The 24,172-nt window shown below is 46.2% G+C and overlaps 2 protein-coding genes across 3 annotated transcripts in view; one reads left to right on the forward strand and one right to left on the reverse strand.

Moving 5' to 3' along the window:
- PPP2R5A (protein phosphatase 2 regulatory subunit B', alpha) overlaps positions 1-5,293 on the forward strand; it is a 79,322-nt gene extending 74,029 nt beyond the window's left edge. The window contains exon 13 of the mRNA XM_006771275.2: positions 4,095-5,293. Within this exon, the coding sequence (XP_006771338.1) occupies positions 4,095-4,227 (133 nt within the window). The 3' untranslated portion in view covers positions 4,228-5,293. The remainder of the gene's footprint in view (positions 1-4,094) is intronic.
- Positions 5,294-6,992: 1,699 nt separating this feature from the next.
- The window catches only part of TMEM206 (transmembrane protein 206), a 33,290-nt gene continuing 16,110 nt past the window's right edge, over positions 6,993-24,172 (reverse strand). The window contains exons 3-8 of one of the 2 annotated variants that reach the window (XM_006771276.2): positions 17,583-17,792; positions 16,403-16,554; positions 12,678-12,820; positions 12,176-12,320; positions 9,396-9,503; positions 6,993-7,852 (exon numbers count right to left, since the gene is read on the reverse strand). In XM_006771276.2, coding sequence (XP_006771339.1) covers positions 7,691-7,852; positions 9,396-9,503; positions 12,176-12,320; positions 12,678-12,820; positions 16,403-16,554; positions 17,583-17,792 — 920 coding nt within the window. In that variant the 3' untranslated portion in view covers positions 6,993-7,690. Of the gene's footprint in view, positions 7,853-9,395; positions 9,504-12,161; positions 12,321-12,677; positions 12,821-16,402; positions 16,555-17,582; positions 17,793-24,172 lie in introns of both variants that reach the window. The other variant, XM_015568832.1, reaches the window with a different exon arrangement.

A 24,172-nucleotide genomic window follows, 5' to 3' on the forward strand; every position in this document is an offset into this window, starting at 1 on the left:
GGACTACAGTGGTATGAAGTTAGAAATCAATTACAAGAAGGAAACTGGAAAACACACTCAAATACATAGAGGCTAAATAAAATTCAAGGATGCCCTGAGACAAATGAAAACACAGTGACCCCAAACCTATGGGATATAGCAGTTGTAAGGAAATTCATAGCAATACAGGTCTACCTCATGAAAAGAAAAACCTCAAATAAGCTATCTGACCTTACACTTAAAGGAATCAGAAAAAGAAGAACAAAATTCCAAAGTGAGTAGGAAGAAGGAAATAATAAAGACCTGCGCAGAAATAAATGAACTAGTTTAAAAAAACAATAGATCAATGAAACCAAGAGCTGGTTCTTTGAAAATATAAATTGATAAACCTTTAACTGAACTCATTAAGGAAAAAAAAGAAGACCCAAATAAAATCAGAAATGAATGAAGTGACAACTGATACCATAGAAATATAAAGGATTAAAAGAAAATTCTATGGCCCTGGCTGGTGTGACTAAGTTGGTTGGGCATCATCCCATGCACTGAAAGATGGTCAGTTCAATTCCCATTCAGGGCACATGCACAGGTGTGGGATCTCTCCTTGGTAAGGGGCCTGCAGGAGACAGCCAATCAATGTTTCTAAAAATCAATTTTAAAAATCCTTTAAAAAAATACTATGAACTATATGCCAGCAAATTAGAGACAATCTGGAAGAAATGGATAAATTCGTAGAAACATATAATTTTCCAAGACTGAATTCTGAAGAAACAAAATCTGAACAGACTGATTACAACCAATGAAAAATCAAAGCCAAAAAACAAAACAAAAAACAACTCCGAACAAACACGTTCTGGATCAGATGGCTTCACAGGTGAATTTTACCAAACATTCATAGAATTACCACCTATCCTTCTCAAACTATTACAAAAAGTTGAAGGTGAGAGAAGGCTCCAAAGCTTGTTTTATAAAGCCAGCATTATTCTGATTTCCAAACCAGACAAAGACACTACAACAAAAGTACAGGCCAATAGCCCTGATAAACCTAGATGTAAAAAATCCTTAACAAAAATATTAGAAAACTGAGCCCTAGCTGGCTTGGCTCAGTGAGTAGAGCGTCAGCCTGGGGACGAACGGGTCCCAGGTTCGATTCTGGCCAAGGGCACATGGCCGGGTTGAGGGCTCAATTCCTCGCTCTCATCTGTGATGTTTCTCTTTCTCTGTCCCTTACTCTCTGAAATAAAAAAAAAATTTTAATTAAATATATTAGAAAACTGAATTCCCTGATACATTGTAAAGATCAGACACCATGATCAAGTAGGATTCATCCTAGGATGCAGGGATGGTTCTACACCTATAAATCAATCAAGTGATATGCCACATAAGATGAAGGATAAAAATCATGATCATATCAATAGATGCAGGAAAAGCATTTGATAAAAACTCTCAGCAAAGTGAGGATAGATGGAACATACCTCAACATAAGAAAGGCCATATTTGGCAAACAGACAGCTAATATCATACTCAGTGGTGCAAAGCTAAATGCTTTTTCTTTAAGATCAGGAACAAGATAAAGATGTCTACTTTCCCCACTTTTATTGAATATTGGAAGTCCTAGACACAGCAATAAGACAAGCAAATAAGAGGTATCCAGATTGCAAAGGAAGAAGTAAAACTGTCATTATTTGCAGATGACATACTATATAGAGAGCACCCTAAAGAATCCACCAAAAAACTATTAGAACTAAAGTAGCAAGATACAAAATTAATGCTGAGAAATCAGTTGCATAAGAAAACAATTCCACTTACAAATGCATCAAAAAGGATAAAATACCTAGGAATAAATTTCACCAAAGAAGTATAAGACCTATACTCAGAAAACTAAGACACTGAAGAAATTGGAAAAGATACAAATAAATGGAAGTATGTACTATGCTCATAGAGGAGCAGTTTCTATCGAAATACCAATGGCATTTTTCATAAAAGTAGAACAAATAATCCTAAAGTTTATATACAACTACAAAGAGCCAAAGAATAAAGTTGGAGGTGTCATGCTACCTAATAAACTATACAACAAAACTATAGTAATTAAAACAGGATGGTACTGGCATGAAAACATAGATCAATGGAACAGGTTAAAGAGCCCAGAATTATAAACCACACCTATATGGCCACTTAATCTATAATAAAAGAAGCAAGAATGTGCAATGGAGTAATGCCACATTCTTTAAAAAAAAATGATACTGGTAAAACTGGACAGACACATACAAAAGAATAAAACTGTGTCACTTTCTTACATCATATAGAAGAATAAACTCAAAATGGATTTTAAGACCCACAACCATAAAAATCCTAGAACAGTGGTTCTCAACCTTCCTAATGCCGCAACCCTTTAATACAGTTCATGTTGTGGTGACCCCCAACCATAAAATTTCCGTTGCTACTTCATAACTGTAATTTTGCTACTGTTATGAATCGTAATGTAAATATCTGATATGCAGGATGTATTTGCATTGTTACAAATTGAACATAATTAAAGCATAGTGATTAATCACAAAAACAAAATGTAATTATGTGTTTTCCGATGGTCTTAGGCGACCCCTGTGAAAGGGTTGTTCGACCCCTAAAGGGGTCGCGACCCACAGGTTGAGAACCACTGTCCTAGAAGAAAACATAGGAAATAAGCCCTTTGACATTGTCTTAGTAATTTTTTTTTTGGATATGTCCTCTAACAAGAGAAACAAAGTACGTACATCAAAATTTAAAAAAAACCACTTACTGAATAGAAGATACTTGCCAAGGGGTTAAAATCTAAACGACATAAGGAATTCATACAATTTAATACACACACACAAAGGATGGAGGACTTGAATAGAAATTTTCCCAAGAACACATACAGATGGCCAACAAAGGAAAAGATGCTCAACATCAGGGAAATGCAAATTAAAACCACAAGGAGATATCACCTCACACCTATCAGAGGGGTTATCATCAATAAATTGACAACCAAGCATTGGAGAGGATATGATGTTGAGAAATCCCCTTGAAAACGGAAATTCTACACAAACATGGATGATTCGTGGTGGCTGGTGACATGGCTTCATGTGCCCGAGTCTAGAGTCCCCACTGGAGGGGAGGAAGAACCCAGTGCTCTGTAAATTGGTGCAGCCACTAAGGAAAGAGTATGGAGATTTCTCAATTAAAAATAAATATATGACCCATCAACTCTACTTTCACATATCCAGAGAAATCCAAAATGCTATTTCGAAAAGATGTATGCTCTCCCATGTTCATTGCAACATTATTTACAATAGCAAAGTTATGGAAATAACCTAAGCATTCATTAATAAGGCAAATGGAAAAAGATTGTTTTATACCATGGAATATTACTCAGCCACAAAAAAAGAATGAAATCTTACCATTTGCAACCACCTGGATGGACCTAGAGGGTATTATGCTAAGTGAATTGTGTCAGATAAAGACAAATACATCTGGTTTTCCTAAATTTATGAAATCTAAAAAACAAACTAAATGAACAAATAGTTTCATAAAATGCAGAGAGCAAACTGATGGCTGCCAGATGTGAGGGTGGTTGGGGGAATGGGTGAAAAAGGTAAAGGGATTCAGTACGAATTGCCAGTTACAAACACAGTCACAGGGATGTGAAGTACAGCATAGGGAATACAGTCAATGATATAACAACTATGTATGTTGTCAGACGGGTACTAGACTTACCAGGGTGATCACTTTGTAAGTTTTGTAAATGTCCAATCACTATGTTGTACACCTAAAACTAATACACTTTTGTATGTCAACTGTAATTGATAGTTAAAAAAATTTTTTTCAATTTAAAGTATTTTTTAAACTGTAAAGCACCAATGATATAGTGGGCACGGTGGTGGTAGAGAGAATATGTAGAAGAGGCAGAGCAGGTAGTAACTTTTGTTGGCACAGGAGCAGCAGATGTAAAAGAGTGGCAGGAGTAATGAGGTGCTCCAGACGATTGTCCTCAGACACCTTAGTAGAGGGATTGAAGTGCAATGTGGATGAACTGTTTTCTAGCAAATTGCCAAACTGTGTTCTTCAGGTTCTGAAATAAAATTTTGCTTTATCTACAGAGAGAAAAAGAAGGAATTGGAACGTGAAGAATTATGGAAAAAATTAGAGGAGCTAAAACTAAAGAAAGCTCTAGAAAACCAGAACAGTGCTTACAACATGCACAGTATTCTCAGCAATACAAGTGATGAATAAAGAGAAACATGCCACCTCTGTGGGATAGGCACAGTTTTGTACACTTTTTAAAAAATGTAAAAATCATGAAACCTCAACAGTATAATTAAAAGGTCAATTTTTTTCTGGCAACTGTAAATGAAAAAATATATGGACTAAACATAGCCCTGTGCTATCTCATGGCCGCAGTATATTGTAACGTTTGTCTAATCATTGATTTATTGTGTCACATCTGAAGTTTCACAGAAATGAACTTTATCATCTATAATATGAGTGAGATAATTATGGGGGGTGGTAAGAATTATGACTTGAATTCTATTTTGATTGTGTTGCACATAGATATAGTAGTCTGCTCTGTATATTTTTCCCTTTTATAATGTGCTTTTCACATTGCTGCAGACCTTAGTTACATCCTAGGAAAAAAGTATTTCCTAAATAAAACTAAGGTATAATCCTTACCTTTCCCTTTGTCCCTCTCAGAAATATGATGGGAGGAATTACCTGCCAAAAGCCTCCCTTCATTAGAAATATTACTGTACTCTGGAATTTGAGCAAAAAACTTAAATCTCCAGGCTTTTTAAAGCACAACTTATAAATAAAAGCTAGGAAAGTAAACCAAATTCTTCAGATTGCTCCTCATGAGTATCTCCCTTATCTGCAACTCCCAAATGATGAGCACAGATTAGTGGGGGCAGCGCAGGTGAACACGCAGCCTGCCTCTCAGTTCATTCCTCTTCCTCCCCTTCCCCATGGCTGAAGGCAGGGCCCTTCCAGCCCTCAGCACCTGCCCTCCTCCAGTCCCTCCTGATGGGGGCGTCGTGTCCCACAGTGTGGAGACACCAAGTGCTCCTTGCCACTGCCTGGCTTTACTTAAAGAACTGCAGTTGGCTTCTGTAGCGTTCTAAGAAGGTTGACTATAGGGGTCTTGTATGTTTTTACTTGGTCAAGTATTTCTCATGAATTTTGTTATCAGAGTACCATTCCAATCTCTTAACTTGCAGTTGTGTGGAAAACTGTTTTGTAATGAAAGATCTTCATTGGGGGATTGAGCAGCATTTAATAAAGTCTATGTTTGTATTTTGCCTTATCTCATCACTGCATTTTTTAACTCTTAAGTTTAGGCATTCAGAAGAAGCTGCCCCCTTCATATATATACATACATCATTCATATGTGTGTGTGTGTGTGTGTGTGTGTGTGTGTGTGTGTGTGTAAAGTTTAAGGCAAGTTGCAGGATATAGTCTAAAAAAATAGGAAGATTGTGCCAGATTGAGTGTTCCAGCCATTTATTAACGTATATCTGTTTTATAGAATATTTGCATAAAACCCTAAGTTCTAGGATATCCTTCATGTCCTTTTATGTTCAGAGGATGGATTTTACTCACCTTAAATGTTTTAATTAAATAGACCCAGGAGGATAAATCTGAAAATCTGTAATAAATAACAGTTTTTGTGAGGGGCAGGGAGATTGTAGCAGAATCAGAGGTCAGGCGTTCTCAAAGTTTTCAACGACTGGTGTCTGATTCCACCCTTTCATACCCACGGAAAGCTTTAGCACAGGTTCTGCACAGTCCTCAGGTCCTTGTAAAAGCAACCCCTGTCGCTCTGTGGCTCCCGAGAATGCTTCCTTCTTAGTCTGCGGCTCATATTTCATGGTGTTCTCAAGCAGCCACCTTACCTGAGACATCCAGACCATGGTGCTCTTGCCGGATCCTCCGCACTGACCCACGGCCAGCCGGCACTGCGGACAGCTGGGGCGGCGCAGGCAGAAGAGTGATCCGACTGCAGAACAAGAGTGAAAGGCAAGCCTTTCCCGACAGTGAACGTTGGGGCTCACTGTCCATTTGTGGACGGTTTAGGCGCACACCTCTCTTACTGAAGAGCAGCCAGAGTGGACTTCGGCAGGCTGCAGCTAATAGTTGTTAGCTGCTTTTCTCTGATGAGTTAGAACTGCTCACTTCCTAGTTATCTACTGATTCTAAAGCACAATTCAGAGGTCTCAACTTTCCACAATATAGAAAATTCAGTTTTAGGCTGTTCATTGGAGCAAATTTTATTAGCCATTTTATAAATATTAACTAATATTAAAGTGGTGTGTCATTTTCAGAGATACTTTACGAATACACATCTGGTTTTCAATACTGTTAATGTATGGTTTTATGCCTGGCTTTGCATTTGCCTTACAGCAAGATTTTTAGAGAGGAGACCTAGGCTAAAGTTTGAATTTGCATGCCCATGGCAGCAGTCGCCAACCGGTGTCCGTGAGGTCCGAAAGGTTGGCGACCGCTGCTCTATGGCATAGAAAAGCAGCAGGGAATATTTCTGTACACAAGTTCACTTTTAATAATCCAGCCAAAAACCAGCTTCATGCTGCTAAGTTAGACATGAGATTTTAAAAAAATACCCAGTCACACATTTGAGTTACCTAAAGGCAGATTATGAAATTCAGGAAATGCTACCAAGTCCTCTTTGGCTGCAAAGGGCATGTAAATAATTTAAAACTCTGGAAACAATTTCATAACCTTAAATCAGCCAATGGCTACCATGTGAAAAATACTCGGGTGGTTTTGTAGAGTTAACAGCTGATGCATGGTGCTTGAGCCATCATTCTTCCCATCAACTGTCCTGCCCACCCTACTCCTCCCTGGGTGCAGTCAGGCCATACCTCGGGGACCAGGTCCATCCATCTCGGGAGTCCAGGCTCACACCACCTTCTATTTGGAGGCCACAGAAGGAAAGTGAACTGGTGCCTACTGATTTAACACATTCATACTGGCACACTGATTCCTTTTGTATTAACCTTACTTTTATTTACCTGTTAATGAAATCATCAAAATACATTGAATAGGCAAACTCTGTACATTCACACTAGTGCTTTTGCGTGTTAATCACTCAACTCTTATACCTGCATCAACAAAAACTCTAACCAGAGAGATGGCTAGTGAGTCCACAGGAAATCTAATTATAGTATTAGCTTTAAAGGTCTCATTTAACATTTCACAAAGGAGAAAACTTGTCAGAGACCGGACGATGGGAACAGCAGAGATGCCAGAGACATAAGGGTGTTTGTCTTTCCTTGTGTAAAGTGCTCAGGTTTCAAAGCGTGACCTACACATCTCGATAGCCACACCCTTGTCCATCCACTTAAAAACCTCGGGGGAAAAGCCCAAGGTAAACACAGAGCCTTAACAGCCTGTTGTAGCTGAGCTATATACCAAACCAGAAAGAAAGGCAGAGTCGACAAACCTTCAGAAACCAGCCCTAGTTCCATCTTCCACAAACCCTATTCATATGTCCTAGGCAAAACTTCCTGAATAATTTAAGTGCTTAAATAACTTGTAAGTTATCCACTGGATCTGTTCCCCAGCAGCTCCTCCCAGCAGGGCCATCTCTCCAGGTGAGTTCAGGAGGCTGGTAGCTCAGTTTATCAAAGTGGAAGTGGTGAGAACCTCCATTAATGTGGGCAGTTCCATGCACAAGGTGACTTCAGCTTATGTGGTTCGTGGCCTGACCTCTTTTTTTAAGGTATCTCTTCCTAATTTTGATCATCCACTTCACACTCAGTTTGGCAAACTCTGCTGCTTTAAATAATGCCAAGAAGGCCCCACAGAGAAGGGCAATTGTGTTCCAAGGATTGGCTGTGATTATCTGTAAGACAGAACCAACTCAAGTTTATTAGTTTGCTTCAGTTTTGAGTCTTAGGTGATACCAGTATCAATGGGGTGACGAGAAAACCACCTGAGTTCTAAAACTGTAACTCCACACACTCCGTCATACTTTTATGTCCACAGTTCAGTGTGAGGGGAAAAACACTAAGCCCTCCCTACAACATAGTGATTCCGAAAGAAAAAAACGCTTTAAAATAGCCATGCACAAGTAAGATACTCAGTACTGAGCTTTAATGTTTTTGGCCCCCAACCAGTGACCTTGCTTTAAGACAAATTTCTCCAAAACTAAACCCATAAGAAGAGCAGCTCCTCTTGTTTTCCTCCCCTCTCGTAGTGACTCACACTTCTCCCCCCGCCCAGTCCGGTGGCCGTCCTTCCACACTCCCCTCAGGACCCCTGCCTCCAGGCTGTGCCCCTTTCCCCGCCTGTATGCTTTCCTCCTGCCTAGAGCTACCAATCCTCCAAGCTCCTCCGAGCCTTTCTCCGTTCACTCAGCCAAACCCTCCGACGTAGCAGATATTTACCTCCCCCCCCCACCCCACCCCTGTCTCCTTTGAGAGGCACTGGCTGTCTGGAATTGGTCCCTTCACAGCTACAGGTGGCTCCCTCCGGAAAGTTGGACTCTACACGGCCAACCTCTTATTTGGATTTATGAGATCCCCATGCTGGTACAGAGCACTGTTCAGTCTCGCAGGGCGACCTCAGCCCACCTGAACCCTGGGCGGCTGCATCGCCTCCACTGTTGGGGACCGTTGTGAAGCTGAGTGACAGCGCGAGGCAGGCCTTGAGCACCGGCCCATTACAAGCACCGCCCACTGAATATAGGATAAAAATGTCTGCTCACACGATTTATGTGCAGAGCTGAAGGCATTTACTCTACTCAGAGTCCTGATTCCCAGTCCTGATTCCCAAAGCCTCGCACAAGCCGGGCCAATGCACGGATAATGGTGCGGGTGGGTGGCCGTGGTGCACGCCCGTGTCACAGAGACCTTCCCTGTGTCAGTCCTGGCTCTGAAATGCCTTCTCCGAGCAAGGCCACGCCAGGACATTGTGTGATGAGCTGAACGCCAATCAGTGTTTCTGGGACTGGCTCTGGTGGATGGCGTCTTACGAATGCTCCTTTGGCAAAGCTGACTCATTAGTGCCCCTTCAGTCTGAGAATCTGGCATTAACTGATACTCTGTTAATTTTTTATTTGTACCTTCCTGTTCTCTCTTATCACAAAAAAGTTCTCATCCTACAGACAACCATTTAAAAAGAATGGCTTCCAAGCAGCAGCTCAATGCTTTCTGCTCGGGTCATTCAATTAATATCACCACTGAGCAGCTCCTCTGTGCCAGGCACTGTGCTAGACACCAAATAAATGATGAACAAAAGACAAAGTCCCCACCTTCCTGAGGCCACAGTCCAGTGACGAAGACAAGACCAATTAAACAAATGACACAGACCACGAATGCCACCAGCACAACTGATCTGGGCGAGGAAAGGGGATGAAGAGCCTCTTCATCTTAAACAATACTCACATCTTGCACTTTCTGGATGAAAGGATCTTTCCATTCAAAGACCACAAAAAACAGCTGGGCGCTTTTTTCGGCGGCCGGCCTTTGGTCAATGTAGTTGACCACACTCGTCTAGGAACAGAGGAGAGAAACTGTCACCTGGCTGGGGCCACGGGAAAGGGAGGCATGGCCAGGGGGTCTCAGACCGTGGCTCTCCTCACACCATCTTGGGAGGAGCGAGCCCCACATCTCATACGTACCACACCCTGACCCTGGCACCAGAGCCCGGCCTTCCCGTGGTTTCCATAGTTCTTTGGGGAAACGAGGGGGATTTGGGATGAACAATAAGTGTTTTTGGATCATCACTGATTAAATCATATTCAAAGTGTAAGACTGTGTAAGACTCACAATTAAAAGCCATAAAAATCCTAAACTTCAAAATACTCAATCCTAAGAGCTGCACATTTTAACCTTTGAGTCGACAGGGACCAGTGCCGCCTGGATCCACGTGGAGAGTGCTCCCCGTGAACCGTGAGTGGCTGTGCTCAGGGAGACCTGGCTGCCCATGACAGACGGGTCTGCGTGGTGGCAGGGAGAGCAGACAGGAGCCCAGCCCCAGCCGGAAGGGCTGCGCTCAGCATCTGAACTGAGCCTCTGCTCTGCCTTCCTCACTGAGCCCCGAGATCACAGGAAGCAATACACATGAAAGACCTTAAACTTTAAAACCTGATATAAAACATTTGAAACTGTGTTCAAGTTCCTGTGCCCTGCCAAAGGCTTCCAACGGAGACTGGAATAAAAAGCACATAAAATGTTCTACAACGTCTAGGCTGGCGGGGTTGGGCCCCTGTGGGTTCAGGTCACACCTGGGGCTACCAGGAGAGCCTGGTGGATGGGACGGCACCTTGCTGTGAGGTGAACACACGGAAGCTCCTTTCTCAGCTGCTGGGCCCACACAGGAAAGGCTTGCCGTTCTTGGAGGAAAGGGGAGTAGAAATCCAGGGTCTGAGTTATCTTACAAACAAGGAATATCGTAAGGGCCTACTGTCCTGGGAGCCGTTTCATCCTAAGGCAGGAAGAAAGCTGTGCCTTGGAGAAACCTGGCTCCATGCCCTTCCCAAAGCTCTACTGGCGCAGTCCTAGGAGCCGGGCACAGGAAGGGCCAGACCCGGACAAGAGTGTGGCTTCTGGCCAAGGACAGCCCCGTCGACCGGAGTGGGTCCTACTCCAACCCAGCGCTTCCTAACGCTGTCCCTTGGAGCCCGGTCCAGATGGACCGGCTCCAAGGAGGAGCAGAGGGTGTGAGCACAGGCCCGTCTCCTCGCGGCCTCTGCAGGCTCCAGCCATGGACACATGGGGGTGTGGGTGTGGACTCAGGCAAGAGGCAGAAAGCCACTGCCATGGTGGAAGCCCGAAAGAGTTTGTTAAAGTGTTTGTGTCAAACTGACATCATGCCTGGGAGCAACATCTCAAATCTTCCCTCTTTGTGTATTTTTTAATCTAATTTTTCTATTTTTCAATGTTTTATAATGGATGTAGCGATAGGGGTGTGGCCATGCTTTTGGTGGTCACTGACAAGCACCCCTGTCCCACCCCCCGGATCCCCACTGCCATGCCGTTTTCTAAGTTCCTCTTGGCTCTCACGGGGGAGGGGAACTGGAGCTATCTCCTAGCTCCAGGCCAGTGGGGTGAAAGCCTTAGGCACACGGGTCCCATTAGGAAAAATTTCTGAACATGGACCCAACATATTTGTAACTTTAGAAGTGATGTAATATTAGCATTGCTGTTCCATTGCTATATGCATTATAAAACACTGAAAAATAGAAAAATTACATTAAAAAAATACAAAAAGAGAGAGGATTTGAGATATTGTTCCCCAAACATGATGTCAGTTTGACTCAAACTCTTTTATAAAAAAAAATTTTTTTTAAAGGCCTGGCTGGGTAGCTCAGTTGGTTACCCATTCACCAAGGTTTCGGGTTCAAACCTGGCCAGGGCACATACAGTAAGCAACCAATGAACACATAAATAAGGCGAACAACAAATCCATGTTTTTCTCTCTCAAATCAATAAATTAAAAAGTTAGCTCTGGCCTGTGTGGCTGTTGGTTGGACCATTATCCCGGGCACCGAAAGGTTGCGGATTTGATCCCCAGTCTGAGGGCGTACCTAGGTTGTAGGTCGATCCCAGGTTGGGGTGCCCAAAGAGGAACCCATCAACGTCTCTCTCTCTCGCCCTTCTGCTCTCTAAAATCAACAGACATTTTTTAAAAAAGAATAACTTGCATAAAAGCAATGTATTTTATAAAAAAGTGATTTTTCTTTTTAGAAAGCTAGTATTTTACCCCTGCATCCCAATGGACCACCATGCCCAGACACTCAAGAGCCACTGCATCTAGTCTCTCTTCCCTGCAAATACCCAACCCTCTAGATCAGTGGTTCTCAACCTTCCTAATGCCACGACCCGTTAATACAGTTCCTCATGTTATGGTGACCCCCAACCATAAAATTATTTTCGTTGCTACTTCATAACTGTAATTTTCCGCCAGCCTCTCAGCACTGGGCTTGCTCGGTGGCGTCAGGTGCTGGTCTCTGCTCCCCGCAGGGCTCTCTGCTCCCCGGGCTGTGCTGTGTTGGGCCGGGCTGTCACAGAGGGAGAGGCCTGGCACGGGTGCTGCCTACAGAGCGCGTGAGCTCCTGCAGGGTCCGCTCTCAGCCTGACCCCGCACAGAGGCCCCTCCCTGGGGAGCTCCCCGCCCCACTCAGGCTGCACGACCAGCAGCTGACCCACCCAGCGCCACCGACCTCCTGCCGGAACTCCACGGCTTCTCGCCCGTCTTCCTCCTTGGTCTCCACCAGGGACATCTTGACCCAGGTCCGGAAGCCCCCGGAGAACTTCCAGCTGGAAGAGGCGCTCTCACAGGCCTGCATGAAGCCCACCCTGTCTGGGCTGAGGGCAGAGGAGAAAGGTCCAAGCTCATCAGGCCTGACGTGGGATTCAACGCGGCCCACGCACTACGGCCCCTGCTTCATCTGGTCTCCCTGCTGGCATCGCCAGGACGCTTCCCACCGCCTCCTCCAAGCTCCGCTTCTGGGTTTCCAAATGGAGAGGGATGGTCGCCCACCTCCAGGCAGGCCGACCCCTGAAGGCCCCAGTGGGAGAATGCCCGCTTCCTCTCGGGCTCCTCAGAGGACTCTGGGCTTCAGCAGTCCTGAGGGCCCGCTAGCCTCCGGCCTCCCCCCTGCACCCCCACCCCCACGGGGCTGGGCGGGGCTGGAGCAGATAGGGCGGAACTGGAGAGGCCACCTGTGCAGGAACTCCTGGAAGGAGGAGAAGAGGAGGTAGTCGATGGCGCTGAAGTCCTCGCTACTCTGGTTCAGGCGGAACTGGAGGAAGACCAGCTCCCGCTTCTTCACCTCCCGTGGCCCCCGCACGATCAGGGCGGATTTCTGCAGAGACAGAAGCCGGACTCTCAGCCTGGGACACTCGGGGGTGGGCCTGGAAAGTTCAGTGGCCCCAGGGCACCGCCGCCCGCTCCTCCTCAGGGAGCCCGGCTGTGCTGCGCTCTGCAGCTCTTGGTTGAGAAAGGATAGGAACTGCCGTCTGTTTTACGGACAAATGTTGTCTTCCATTCGCTCACTTTCCAGTTAACTCTGCTTATAATGTCATTTGCTTTATGAAGCTCTAAATTTGATGTGAAATCTGCAAATCTTTTTTTTTAAGGCTTCTGGGTTTTGTTTGCTAAGGAAAATCAAAATTATATCACTATTCTCCTATATTTCTGTATTTTTTTTAACCTTTTTCGCATTTAGATCGTCTTGTATTGTGGTGTGAAACCCACACAATGGAGATGCAGGTGTGATGGCTGCGGGTTCTCCCCGCTGTGACCTCGGACTGAGCAGGACGCCTACTCAGGCTGCTCACCCCCCAAACCTGGCTGTTTTGTACACGTGCTCTTCTCATGCACTTTAACACTAGCTTCAGTTCCATGAAAACTCAACTGGGACTTTTAACTGATGATATTGGGTTGATAGAGTAATTTGGGGAGAAATATCTTAACATCGACTTATACAGGCTCTAAGATACGTGAAGAGCACCTAAGACACTGTCAGGCACCGAGACACACTCGCTCCACACGCACTCCGCTTTCCAATCGTTCTCTTACTTTCTGTCGGCCTGACCTGCGAGTTTCTGAGAAGTGTTACACATGCTCTGGGGTCATGGATTTTTTTTTTTTCAGAGAGGAAGAAACAGGGAGAGAGAGAAATATCAATGAGAGAGAATCATGGACTGGCTGCCTCCTGCATGCCCCGCACTAGGGATCGAGCCTGCAACCCAGGCATGTGCCCTTGACTGGACTCGAACCTGGGACCTTTCAGTCCACAGGCTGACGCTCTATCCACTGAGCCAAACCAGCTAGGGCAGTCATGGGACTTTTTATTCTAACAGGTTTTGCCTACAATATGCAACTGGGAGGCTGCTTTGCACGCAGTGATAGATGGTGACCGTTAAATCTTCTCAGGAAGAGTGGTGGAGTTGAACGCTTATCCATATTACACGTCCCTCTTTTCACCCTTTGCACCTGGAATTCCTTTTTAACTGAGGTTAGTGTTGTCGCTCCACTTCTGGTTATCGCTGCCTTATCCTAAGATGTCTCTCTCTGCCCACCTCGCCCCTCTCAGCCTTTCCGCACGCTAAGTGGCAGCAGAGGACGCTGACTGTCCTGTTTCCATGATCCACTTCCTCCTGCAGCCCTAGGGCCGCTTCCCCATCCCGACCCCAGCAGAGCACTGCCGCCTGCTGGCCCCACTCCCGGCCTCAGACGTGGCCACGTGACCAAGTTCCTGGAATGTGCAGTGACTCAGGCCCTCGAAGTCTTGCCCTCCAGGTCTCACCTCTGGGGCCGGCGTGTGCTCTCATGCCGTGACCCAGTGCTGACCACAGGACCGCACAACGCCCAGGGGTTGGCAGAGTGACCGCCCCTGCACACCCGGACTCCCCAGAGAAAGACACCGACTTCTCTCTGGTCTCAGCCACTGTGTGCGTTTGGGGCGTCTGCTCTCGTATAGTAGCTTAGCCTAGGCTCTGACCGTTCCGTAAACTGTTGTCTGGAACTGGAGTGCATGGTGACAACCACCTACAAAGGAGGCATCAGCTGACCATACGGGCACGGGAAACCTGGCCGGCCGCGAGGACACACACACAGGTCCTGCAGGCCGACAAGGCGTGCCCCCAACTGTGCCAGGCAAAGCAGCTGGTCAACATTAACTAGATTAAACCGAGGGCACCAGAGACTAAAAAATAAATGAGAATCTGAAGACTGACAAAGGAGGACCAGATGAGACCGGGGTCACTTCCACGTGGACGTGAGGGCACGCAAACAGCCAGAAGACCACACATTTCCCAAGACATCTCACCGCAAACCAAGGTGCGGGGGCACAAGAACGACAAGCCAACCACCTAGTCCAGCTGTGGGCAAACTACGGCCCGCAGGCCGGATCCTGCCCGTTTGAAATGAATAAAACTATTGAAAAAAAAGACCGTACCCTTTTATGTAATGATGTTTACTTTGAATTTATATTAGTTCACACAAACACTCCATCCATGCTTTTGTTCCGGCCCTCCGGTGAAGTTTAAGAACCCATTGTGGCCCTCGAGTCAAAAAGTTTGCCCACCCCTGACCTAGTCCAAGACCGTTCAGCCCACAGCCGCTCCTCCACCTCTGCAGCAGAAAGTGGGTGTCCAAAGCTGTGGGCCCCGGGGAGGGCATGCTTCTGATGCCCACTCCAGCGATAGCCACAGGGACCACCACCAAGCAGACCTCCTGGTGGACAAGGCCAGGGGCTGGCGAAGACAGAGGCTCTCGCAGGTCCCACCCCAGGGCCTCATCACTGGTCTGGGGTCCTCCTACCTGAGACCTGGGCGGGGCTACAGGCTGGGTTGGGGGGGGGAGTGGTACTCAGGGAGGGGATGTCTCTCAGCAGAAGCCACACAGGAGGCCCAGCCCACAGGCTCCCCTCGCTGTCCTCCTGCACCGAGCAGCCTGCCCCTGGGCGGCCGCGGCCTGAGGAGCCCCCGCAGCAGGCCTTTCGCATCTGCTCCAGGCACGGGCTTCCTCCGATCTGTTTGCTCCACCAACCTGACTGGACCTGCTGTTTCTATTTCCTGATCCTCAAACGGTCTGGTCAACCCGTGATACCCTTTCCTGGCTCACAGGGCTCCTGTGGATATTTTATTTTATTCTATTTTTTACAGGAGTGGGAATCATTTCAGCGGGATTTTAGGAGGAAGCCTAGAATAAATAGTAACAAAACTCATCTAAGACCCACTCACGGCTCCCTGCCACCCAGAAGCTTGCTTCCCTCATCCGGCCTTCCTTCCGTCACAGTGGCACCCCCGGAAATGCCCAACACCTGTAACTGCCCAGGGGCACAACACAACACCCTGCCCCTCCCTGTGAGTCTGGGTCCGAGTTCTTCTGCCTAAAAACCTTTCCTTCCTCTTGGGTCTGGAGAACCTGGCTCGGCCTGGTTCACTCCTTTCTGAAACATGGACATGGGTCACAAAAGGGAACATGTGAGAAATACAAACTCCTTCCCTGCCTTCACACCCCTGCAGGCGCCGCCCTCCCAGCTGCCCACGCCGCGTCCCACGGGCTGCGAGACAGCAGGGCCGGCTGCGGTCCTGGCTCCCGGACCAGCGCTCCTGCTCCCAGTGGCTTATTTATTTCAGAATACGAATCCCAAGGCCCCGCGCCCGGAATGAACCAGCTGGCCTCGCCTGGAATCTGGGAATCGACATTTTCCAAAAGCACCCTGGCAGTCCGTTCCCCCCGCAGCAGCCAGGTAGGGGGCCCACTCCGCCCCGACACACGGGCCTCTCCTGCAGGACAGAATCCCCCAGGGTCACTCTGACCGAGGGCGGGTGAGCCAGCCACAGCCACGACCCACTTGTCCCGTGTTCACCGGCAGAAAGAAGCCTGGGCCTCGGGTGCGGGGCCGAGAGAGCACGCTGCCCCGCCGGAGCCTTACCAGGGTCTGGTTGGAGAAAGGGTCGGTGTAGTTGATCCTCTGGGTGGTGCAGTTCACGTCTCCGGGCCGGCCCGGGCTCCTCAGAGGCGGGATGACCTCGTAATGGTGCTTGCAGCTGAGCAGCTGGGCCTGACCGGGGTACAGGGCAATCCCTGGGGGCGCAAATGGAAAAGTGAACGTCAGGAGGCACAGGCCCTGACCACACCCTAAAATCATGTCACGTTCATTTGCTCACACCCTCCATCAGCCTAAGTTCAGGACTCCCTGGTGACTGCAGGGGAGGGAGAAGGAAAAGGCTACAGAGGGGGAAGCCACATCCTCTGCCCTCAGAAAGCCCTCCTCTAATGAAGGACACAGGCCTCCTCAGGGAGCCTCCCCTGAGGAGCCTCCCCACACTCACCTCTGCTCTGCTGATCCTCCTCCCAGAAAAACTCTCCTCCCATCTATTAGAGCCCAGCTCACATCCTGCCTCTGTGCAAACGGCTCCAGAACGCTGCTCTGTGCACGCAGAGGGGGCCCCGCACCCGAGCCAATCCCTGGGACCCGCACCACCTGCAGGGTCAGTGGGAGGCCCCGATGTGGGGCTCCCAGATCTCAGGTTGTCTCTCATCTCCTGCTCTGCCTGGAGCTCCAGGTGTGCCCTCATCCCCTACCCACCCCAGGCTCCTCACTCACGGCTCTACGGATGGCGGCTGTTCCAACCTCAGGGGCAGGAACACTGCGAGCAGCACATGCACCAGACCCAGCAGAGCTCAGAGACCAGGACACCAGACACAGAGTAGCCCACAGATAGAGCAAAGCCAGGACAGTGTCAGCCACGCCAGAGAAACCCTCAGCTTCCCCACACTCACCTCTGCTCTGCTGATCCTCCTCCCAGAAAAACTCTCCTCCCATCTTTTAGAGCCCAGCTCACATCCTGCCTCTGTGCAAACGGCTCCTTGCCCACCCCAGTCTGCAGTGGCCACTCCAGGCTCTGTCCACCTGTCTCCCTGACACAGGACACACTCTACTGGGGGCCAGCGGCAGCTCTCTGGGTGTCCCTACACCCAGGCTGTGCTCAGACTCCTCCACCCTGCCCGTCGCACCCAGCACGGGGCTAGGAGTGCAGTGGCAGCTCAGGCTGTATTTGCAAACAGATGCCCCAGACCTGCGCCCTGACACCGGTCCCAGCAGGCTCTACCTGGGGCGTCATAGAGGTCCACTTCCTTATACGACACAGACATGACGGGGTGCTTGAGTTTCTCGCGGAAGTCTGTGATGGTCTGGTAAACCAGGAAGACGGCCACAGCCATGAGCAGCAGGTAGATGAAGATGAGCAGGACCGAGAAGACGTTCTTCAGGCAGGCCTTGCTGAAGCGGATGCTGCTGGAGGCAGACTCGCTGTCGAGGGCTGAAAGACAACAGCACACAGGTGACCCAGAGGCAGGGACAGGTGTGGCCGGGGAAGCTGGCAACCTCCAGCCCCTTACCTGCTTTAGCCAGGGGCCAGGTCACAGCACACCCGACCGCCCCACCTCAGCCTCCACCGACACACCTACCAACATTCACTCAGCTCCTGCTCTGTCAGGAAGGGGGCCTGAGCCGAAGGAGGCTCGGTATTATCTTCAAGGGCTCTGTTCTCTAGAGACAGACAGTCACATTCCAACAAGGGAGCTGGCCCTCCTACCTCTCTGGCCTGAGCTCCCAGCACTCCCAGCGCCAGCTGTGCTAGATGACCTTCTGTCCCTCTAGTGTGCCCTCCACCCTGAAGCACAGCCTGAGCACTTGGCTCCCCTAGCTGGCTAACTCGTCCTTCAGGGTTCGGTTTAGAAAGGCATTTCCTCAAGGAAGCCTTCCCTGACCCCCTAATTTTATTTGGGCTCCCCTCCCTCAGTGCTCTCAGGGCACCCATTTGTCCCCTATCATCACTCTGCAGTGCATTATGCCACATAACAAGTCTTAAGTAAACGTAATAAGACTGAAATCATATCAAGCATCTTAGCAGATCACAATAGCATGAAACGAGAAATCAATTATAAGAAAACTAAAAACACACATAAATAACATGCTACTACACAACAAATGGGTTAACAATGAGATTCAGGACGACATCAAAAGATAACTTGAGACAAATGAAAATGAAAACATAATGGCCAAAAAATCTATAGGCCACAGCCAAAACGATTCATAGGAAGGAGGGAAATTCACAGCAATACAGGCCGACCTCAAGTAACAAGAAAAATTCAACTAAACAGTCCAATCTTAAACCTAAAGGAACTAGGAAATGAAGAACGACGTCTAAAGTGAGTGGAAGGAAGAAAATAATAAAGATCACAGTGGAAATAAACGAAAGCCTTACAAAACAATAGAAAGGAGAAATGAAATCAGAAACTTGGTTCTTTGAAAAAGTAGACAAAATTAATAAACCTTTAGTGAGACTCATCAGAAGGAAAAAAAGAGAGAAGGCCAAATAACTAAAATCACAAAGAGGAGAGGACTGACAAGCCATACCAGAGAAATACGCAAGATGACAAGGAAATACCACCAACAATTACATGCCAACAAACTGGACAACCTAGAAGAAATGGATAAATTTCTAAAAACATATGGTCTTTTCAGGCTAAATCAGGGGGAAACAAAAAATTGAACAGGCCATTAACTACTAACCATATCAAATCAGTAACCAAAAAACTCCCTACAAGCAAAAGTCCAGGGGCACATGGCTTCACAGGTGATTTTTACCAAACATTCAAAAAATAATTAATACCTATCCTTCTCAAACTATTTCAGAAAACTAAAGAGGGAAAGGCTCCCAAACTCATTTGAGAAAGCCAGCATTACCCTGATAACAACAACAGACAAAGACACTACCAAAAAAGAAAATTATAGGCCAATACCCCTGATGAGCATAGATACAAATAGTCTTTAACAATATATTAGCAAACGGAATTCATCAATAAGTAAAAAAGATCATATACCACAATGAAGTGGGATTTATTCACAAGATACGAGGTTGGTTCAATATCCACAAGTCAATTAATGTGATACACCACATAAACAAAACTATATTCATCATATCATATCAGTAGATTTAGAAAAAGCATTTGACAAAATTCAACATCCATTTATGATTTAAAAAATAAACAAATGGGACTAAATCAAAATAAAAAGTTTCTGCATAGCAAAACCACCAACAAAACAAAAAGACAACCTACTAAATGGGAGAAAATATTCACTAATGATATATCCAATAGGGGGTTAATATCCAAACTATATAAAGAACTCATAGCCGAAACCGGTTTGGCTCAGTGGATAGAGCGTCGGCCTGCAGACTGAAGGGTCCCAGGTTCGATTCCGGTCAAGGGCATGTACCTTAGTTGCGGGCACATCCCCAGTGGGAGGTGTGCAGGAGGCAGCTGATCGATGTTTCTCTCTCATCGATGTTTCTAACTTTCTATATCTCTCACTTCCTCTCTGTAAAAAAAAATCAATAAAAAAAAGAACTCATAAAACTTATCACCAAAAAGACAAACAATCTAATTTAAAAATGGGCAGCAGAACTGCCACATGACCCAGCAATTCCACTTCTGGGCATTTACCCAAAGAAATCCAAAAGATAGAGCATTCCCATGTTCACTGTAGAATTATTTACAATAGCCAAGATATGGAAGAAACCTAATAAACCAATGATAGACAACTGGATAAAGAAGTGGTACATATATATAATGGAATATTCAGCCATAGAAAAGAATGAAATCTTACATTCTCACAACAAGGATGGACCTAGAGGGTATTATGCTAAGTGAAATAAGTCAGACAGACAAAGACAAATACCATTTGATTTTACTTATATGTGGAATCTAAAAAACAAAATAAATGAAGGAACAAGACTCATAGATATAAAGAACAAAATGGGAGGAGTGTGGGGGGACTGGGTGAAAAAGGTGAGGGGATTAAGAAGTACGAATTGATAGTTATAAAATAGTCATAGGGATGTATAGCAGCATAGGGAATATAATCAATAATACTGTAATAACTGTGTAGGGTGTTAGGTGGGTACTACACTTACCAGGGGGTTCACTTTGTAAGTTATATAAATGTCTAATCACTATGCTGTACACCTGAAATTAGTATAATAGTGAATGTCAACTGTAATTAAAAAATTTTAAAAAACCCCACAAAGTTTGGGACAATAAACACTCGTAAAGATGTATGTACCTCTATGTTCACTGCAGCATCATTTACAATAGCCAAGGCATGGAAACAGCCTTAATGTCCTCCGACAAATAATATATGACACATATATACCATGGACTACTACTCAGTCATAAAAAAAAAAAAAGTGTTGCCATTTGCAACAACATGAGTGGATCTTGGCCCTGGCTGGGTAGCTCAGTTAGCTAGTGTCATCCTGATACACCAACATTGAGGTTCGATCCCTGATTCCTGTCAGAGCACATACAAGAATCAACCAATGAATGCATAAATAAGTTGAACAAAAAAAATCAATATTTCTGTCTCTCTCTCTCTCTACACCCCTCTTCTTCCTCCCTTCTTCCCTCCCTCCCTCCATCTCTCTCTCAAATCAAAAAAATAAAATTTTTTAAACATACACACATGGGTGGATATTGAGAGTTTTATGCTAACTGAAATAGGTCAGAAAGAAAAGGACACAAACTGCATGATTCCACTCATATGTGGAGTATAAAAACAAAAAGGAGACATGCAAAGAAAAAAGGAAACTCATAGACCCGGACAACAGAACGGTGGTTACCAGAGGGGCGGGCATTGGAGTGAGGACAAGGGTAAAGGAGGTGGAATACATGGTGACTTCCGGAGGCAAACACACAATACTGTATACAGATGTCATGCTATCAAACTGTACACCTGAAATTTATATGTTATTAACCAATGTTACCCCAATAAGTTTAACTTGAAATATAAGCTTTAAATAAGATATTAAAGTATTTGTATAATTATTTCATGTTACTTTATTTAAAAGCACAAAAGCAGGATCAGCACAGAACTACTGACGTGTCCTAGGTTGGTGGCGACAAGGAAATCGTCCATTCTATAGTTCTACCAACACGCATTGAGCACCAACTCTACATGCAGACACTGTGCTGGGCGCTTTGGGAAGATACAGGGACCAGGACTGATGGTCTGTGCTACAACTGCTACAGGATTCAGAGCATGTGAAATGTGAAATGTGAGGCTTCCCTTACTCAGAAGAAAGAAGGGAGAGCACGTGGAGAAAGGCAGAGGTCAGCAAAGGTTTTGTGGAGGAGGTCACATGGCTCTGTGGAGGAGGTCACATGGCTTTGTGGAGGAGGTCACATGGCTTGTGCCTAAAGCACCAGGAGGACTTTGAGGAAGAAGTAATTTGTGTGTTTTATTCACTAACGTTCTGAACTGAAAGACCAGAAATCTAGCCCAGTGGTTAAAACCATGAGATGTAGCCCTAGCTGGCTTGGCTCAGTGGATAGAGTGTCAGCCTGCAGACTGGAGGGTCCTGGGTTCGATTCCGGTCAAGGGCACATGCCCAGATTGTGGGCTTGATGCCAGCAGGGGACGTGCAGGAGGCAGCCGATCAATGATTCTCTCTCATCATTGATGTTTCTCTCTCTCCCCCTCTCCCTTCCTCTCTGAAATCAATAAAAATATTTTTTAAAAAAACAACCACACACACACCATGAGATGTAGAGTCAGAGTGATTTGGGTTCCAGCTCTACTACTACCTATTCTGTGACCTCAGGATAAGTTACTCAATGCTCTTAAGCCTCACTTTCTTCATGTGAAAGGAAATAATCATCTCAATGTTACAGGATGCCTGAGAGAACTATGTAAGAGAATGTTGCAAAATGCATTACAGTACAGAGTGCCTGCTCAATGGATTCGTTACTGAAGAAACAGAAAGTACCCTCTACACCAGCTGTGGGCAAACTGCGGCCCGTGGGCTGGATCCGGCCCGTTTGAAATGAATAAAACTATTGAAAAAAAAGACCATACCCTTTTATGTAATGATGTTTACTTTGAATTTATATTAGTTCACACAAACACTCCATCCATGCTTTTGTTCCGGCCCTCCGGTGAAGTTTAAGAACCCATTGTGGCCCTCGAGTCAAAAAGTTTGCCCACCCCTGACATAGATTGATGAAAAGGGACAGATCCAAAGACTGAGAAACAGTGTTTTGGGGGGAGGTTGGGGTTAATGGGGGGGATGAGGACACATTTGTAATACCTTAATAATAAAAATAAATAAATATAAATAACATGGAGGTGGGGCAGAATACAGTGTCTTTCACATAGTAGGCATGTAATGTTTCTATATCTGTTAAATGGATGAATAACCCAAATAATAGATCAACTAAGTCTTGCAATGCTAACTAGCTACCTTTAACCTGTCAGAGAACACCAGTGCACTTCAGGCATGTAAAACTATAAACAAATTGGTATGCCTTGCTATTTCTGGCAAAATACCTTAGAAAGTTTTTATTTTACACCGGAGTGCAAAGTCCCTGACATGCCTGTGAGGCTCCTCCAGGCCGTAAGGAACAGGCTGCTGTAGGCAGGAACGTTTCCTCTCCAGCTGCAACGCAAGTGAGGAACCAGGAAGCTCCAAGAAAACCGTTGGGCAGCTGAGAGCTAAGCCACCAAGGTACGCAGTGGCTCTAGTTCTACAAAAGGAATTCAGCAACTCTCTTTTTCAACTTTATAATTGATTTCAGAGAGGAACGGAGAGGGACAGAGAGAGAAACATCAATGATGAGAGAGAGTTATCCATTGAGTGCCTCCTGCAGGGCATGTGTCCTGACCAGGAATCAAACCGTGATCTCCTGGTTCATAGGTCGACACTCAAACACTGCCCCACACAGGCCAGTCTCAATTTCACTTGTGTCTGATTCTACTTCTGCTGCTTATCAGGACTGGGTCGATTTCTGCTCCTTCATGGCTTTGCTATCTGCCTTCTCTCATGTTTCTCTCATGACCCTGCTCCACTTTACTAAGTCCCTCTCCGAGAGTCTTCCATTCAGATCTCCTCCCCAGTATCCTGTACAGGGTGCTCTGTTAGACATGTCACAAGACACGACCCTCCTTCACGCCCAGTCCATAGACGGCTTCGCTGAGCTAGGGGCTGACCGGTTACATGTAGCTGGGCTACAGGCTCACAGGACCCAAAGTACGGCGCTCTGGGCACAGGGACCTACCAGCTGTTTTGTTTGGAAGGCGTCCCCAGCTCCCATGGTTCATGTGGGACCAAGGGTCCGCTTCCAAACAGGGCACATTTACTGCCATGAGCTGCTCATAACTGTAGTCAACAGGTACCAGGTTGCTACATTCTAATGGGGTTTGAACGATCACAAAACAAAACTGGAAGAACTCCAAAGTGACTGATGCGGTGCATAACATCTGAATAAAATTTTTAAGAGTCGGTAGGGAACTAAAAGGCCATCTGGTCCAAACTCACTCCTGTGCAGTGATCTAGGTCCCGCGGCAGAAACTGGCACAATCAGACTGAGAGTCCTAGAGTCCTGACTCCTAGTCAACCCTTTCCATACATGACAGAGTGCGCGTCAGTCCTGACGATTCCAGTTACTAATTGTGATCAAAGAAGACCTGCCTGAAAGTCTGTCACTGCATCACAAGCAGAACGCAGACATTTGTAAGGCAGACTGCCTACTACCTCCAGCTGAACCACACAGTGAAGACGAACAATGATGGGCATTTGTGGGCAAGATCCACCCTGTCATAAGCCAGATAAACATGACGTGAAGCGCTCTAACGTTGGTG

This window comes from Myotis davidii, unplaced genomic scaffold (assembly GCF_000327345.1).
Source record: "Myotis davidii unplaced genomic scaffold, ASM32734v1 scaffold1525, whole genome shotgun sequence".
Taxonomy (NCBI): Eukaryota; Metazoa; Chordata; class Mammalia; order Chiroptera; family Vespertilionidae; genus Myotis; species Myotis davidii.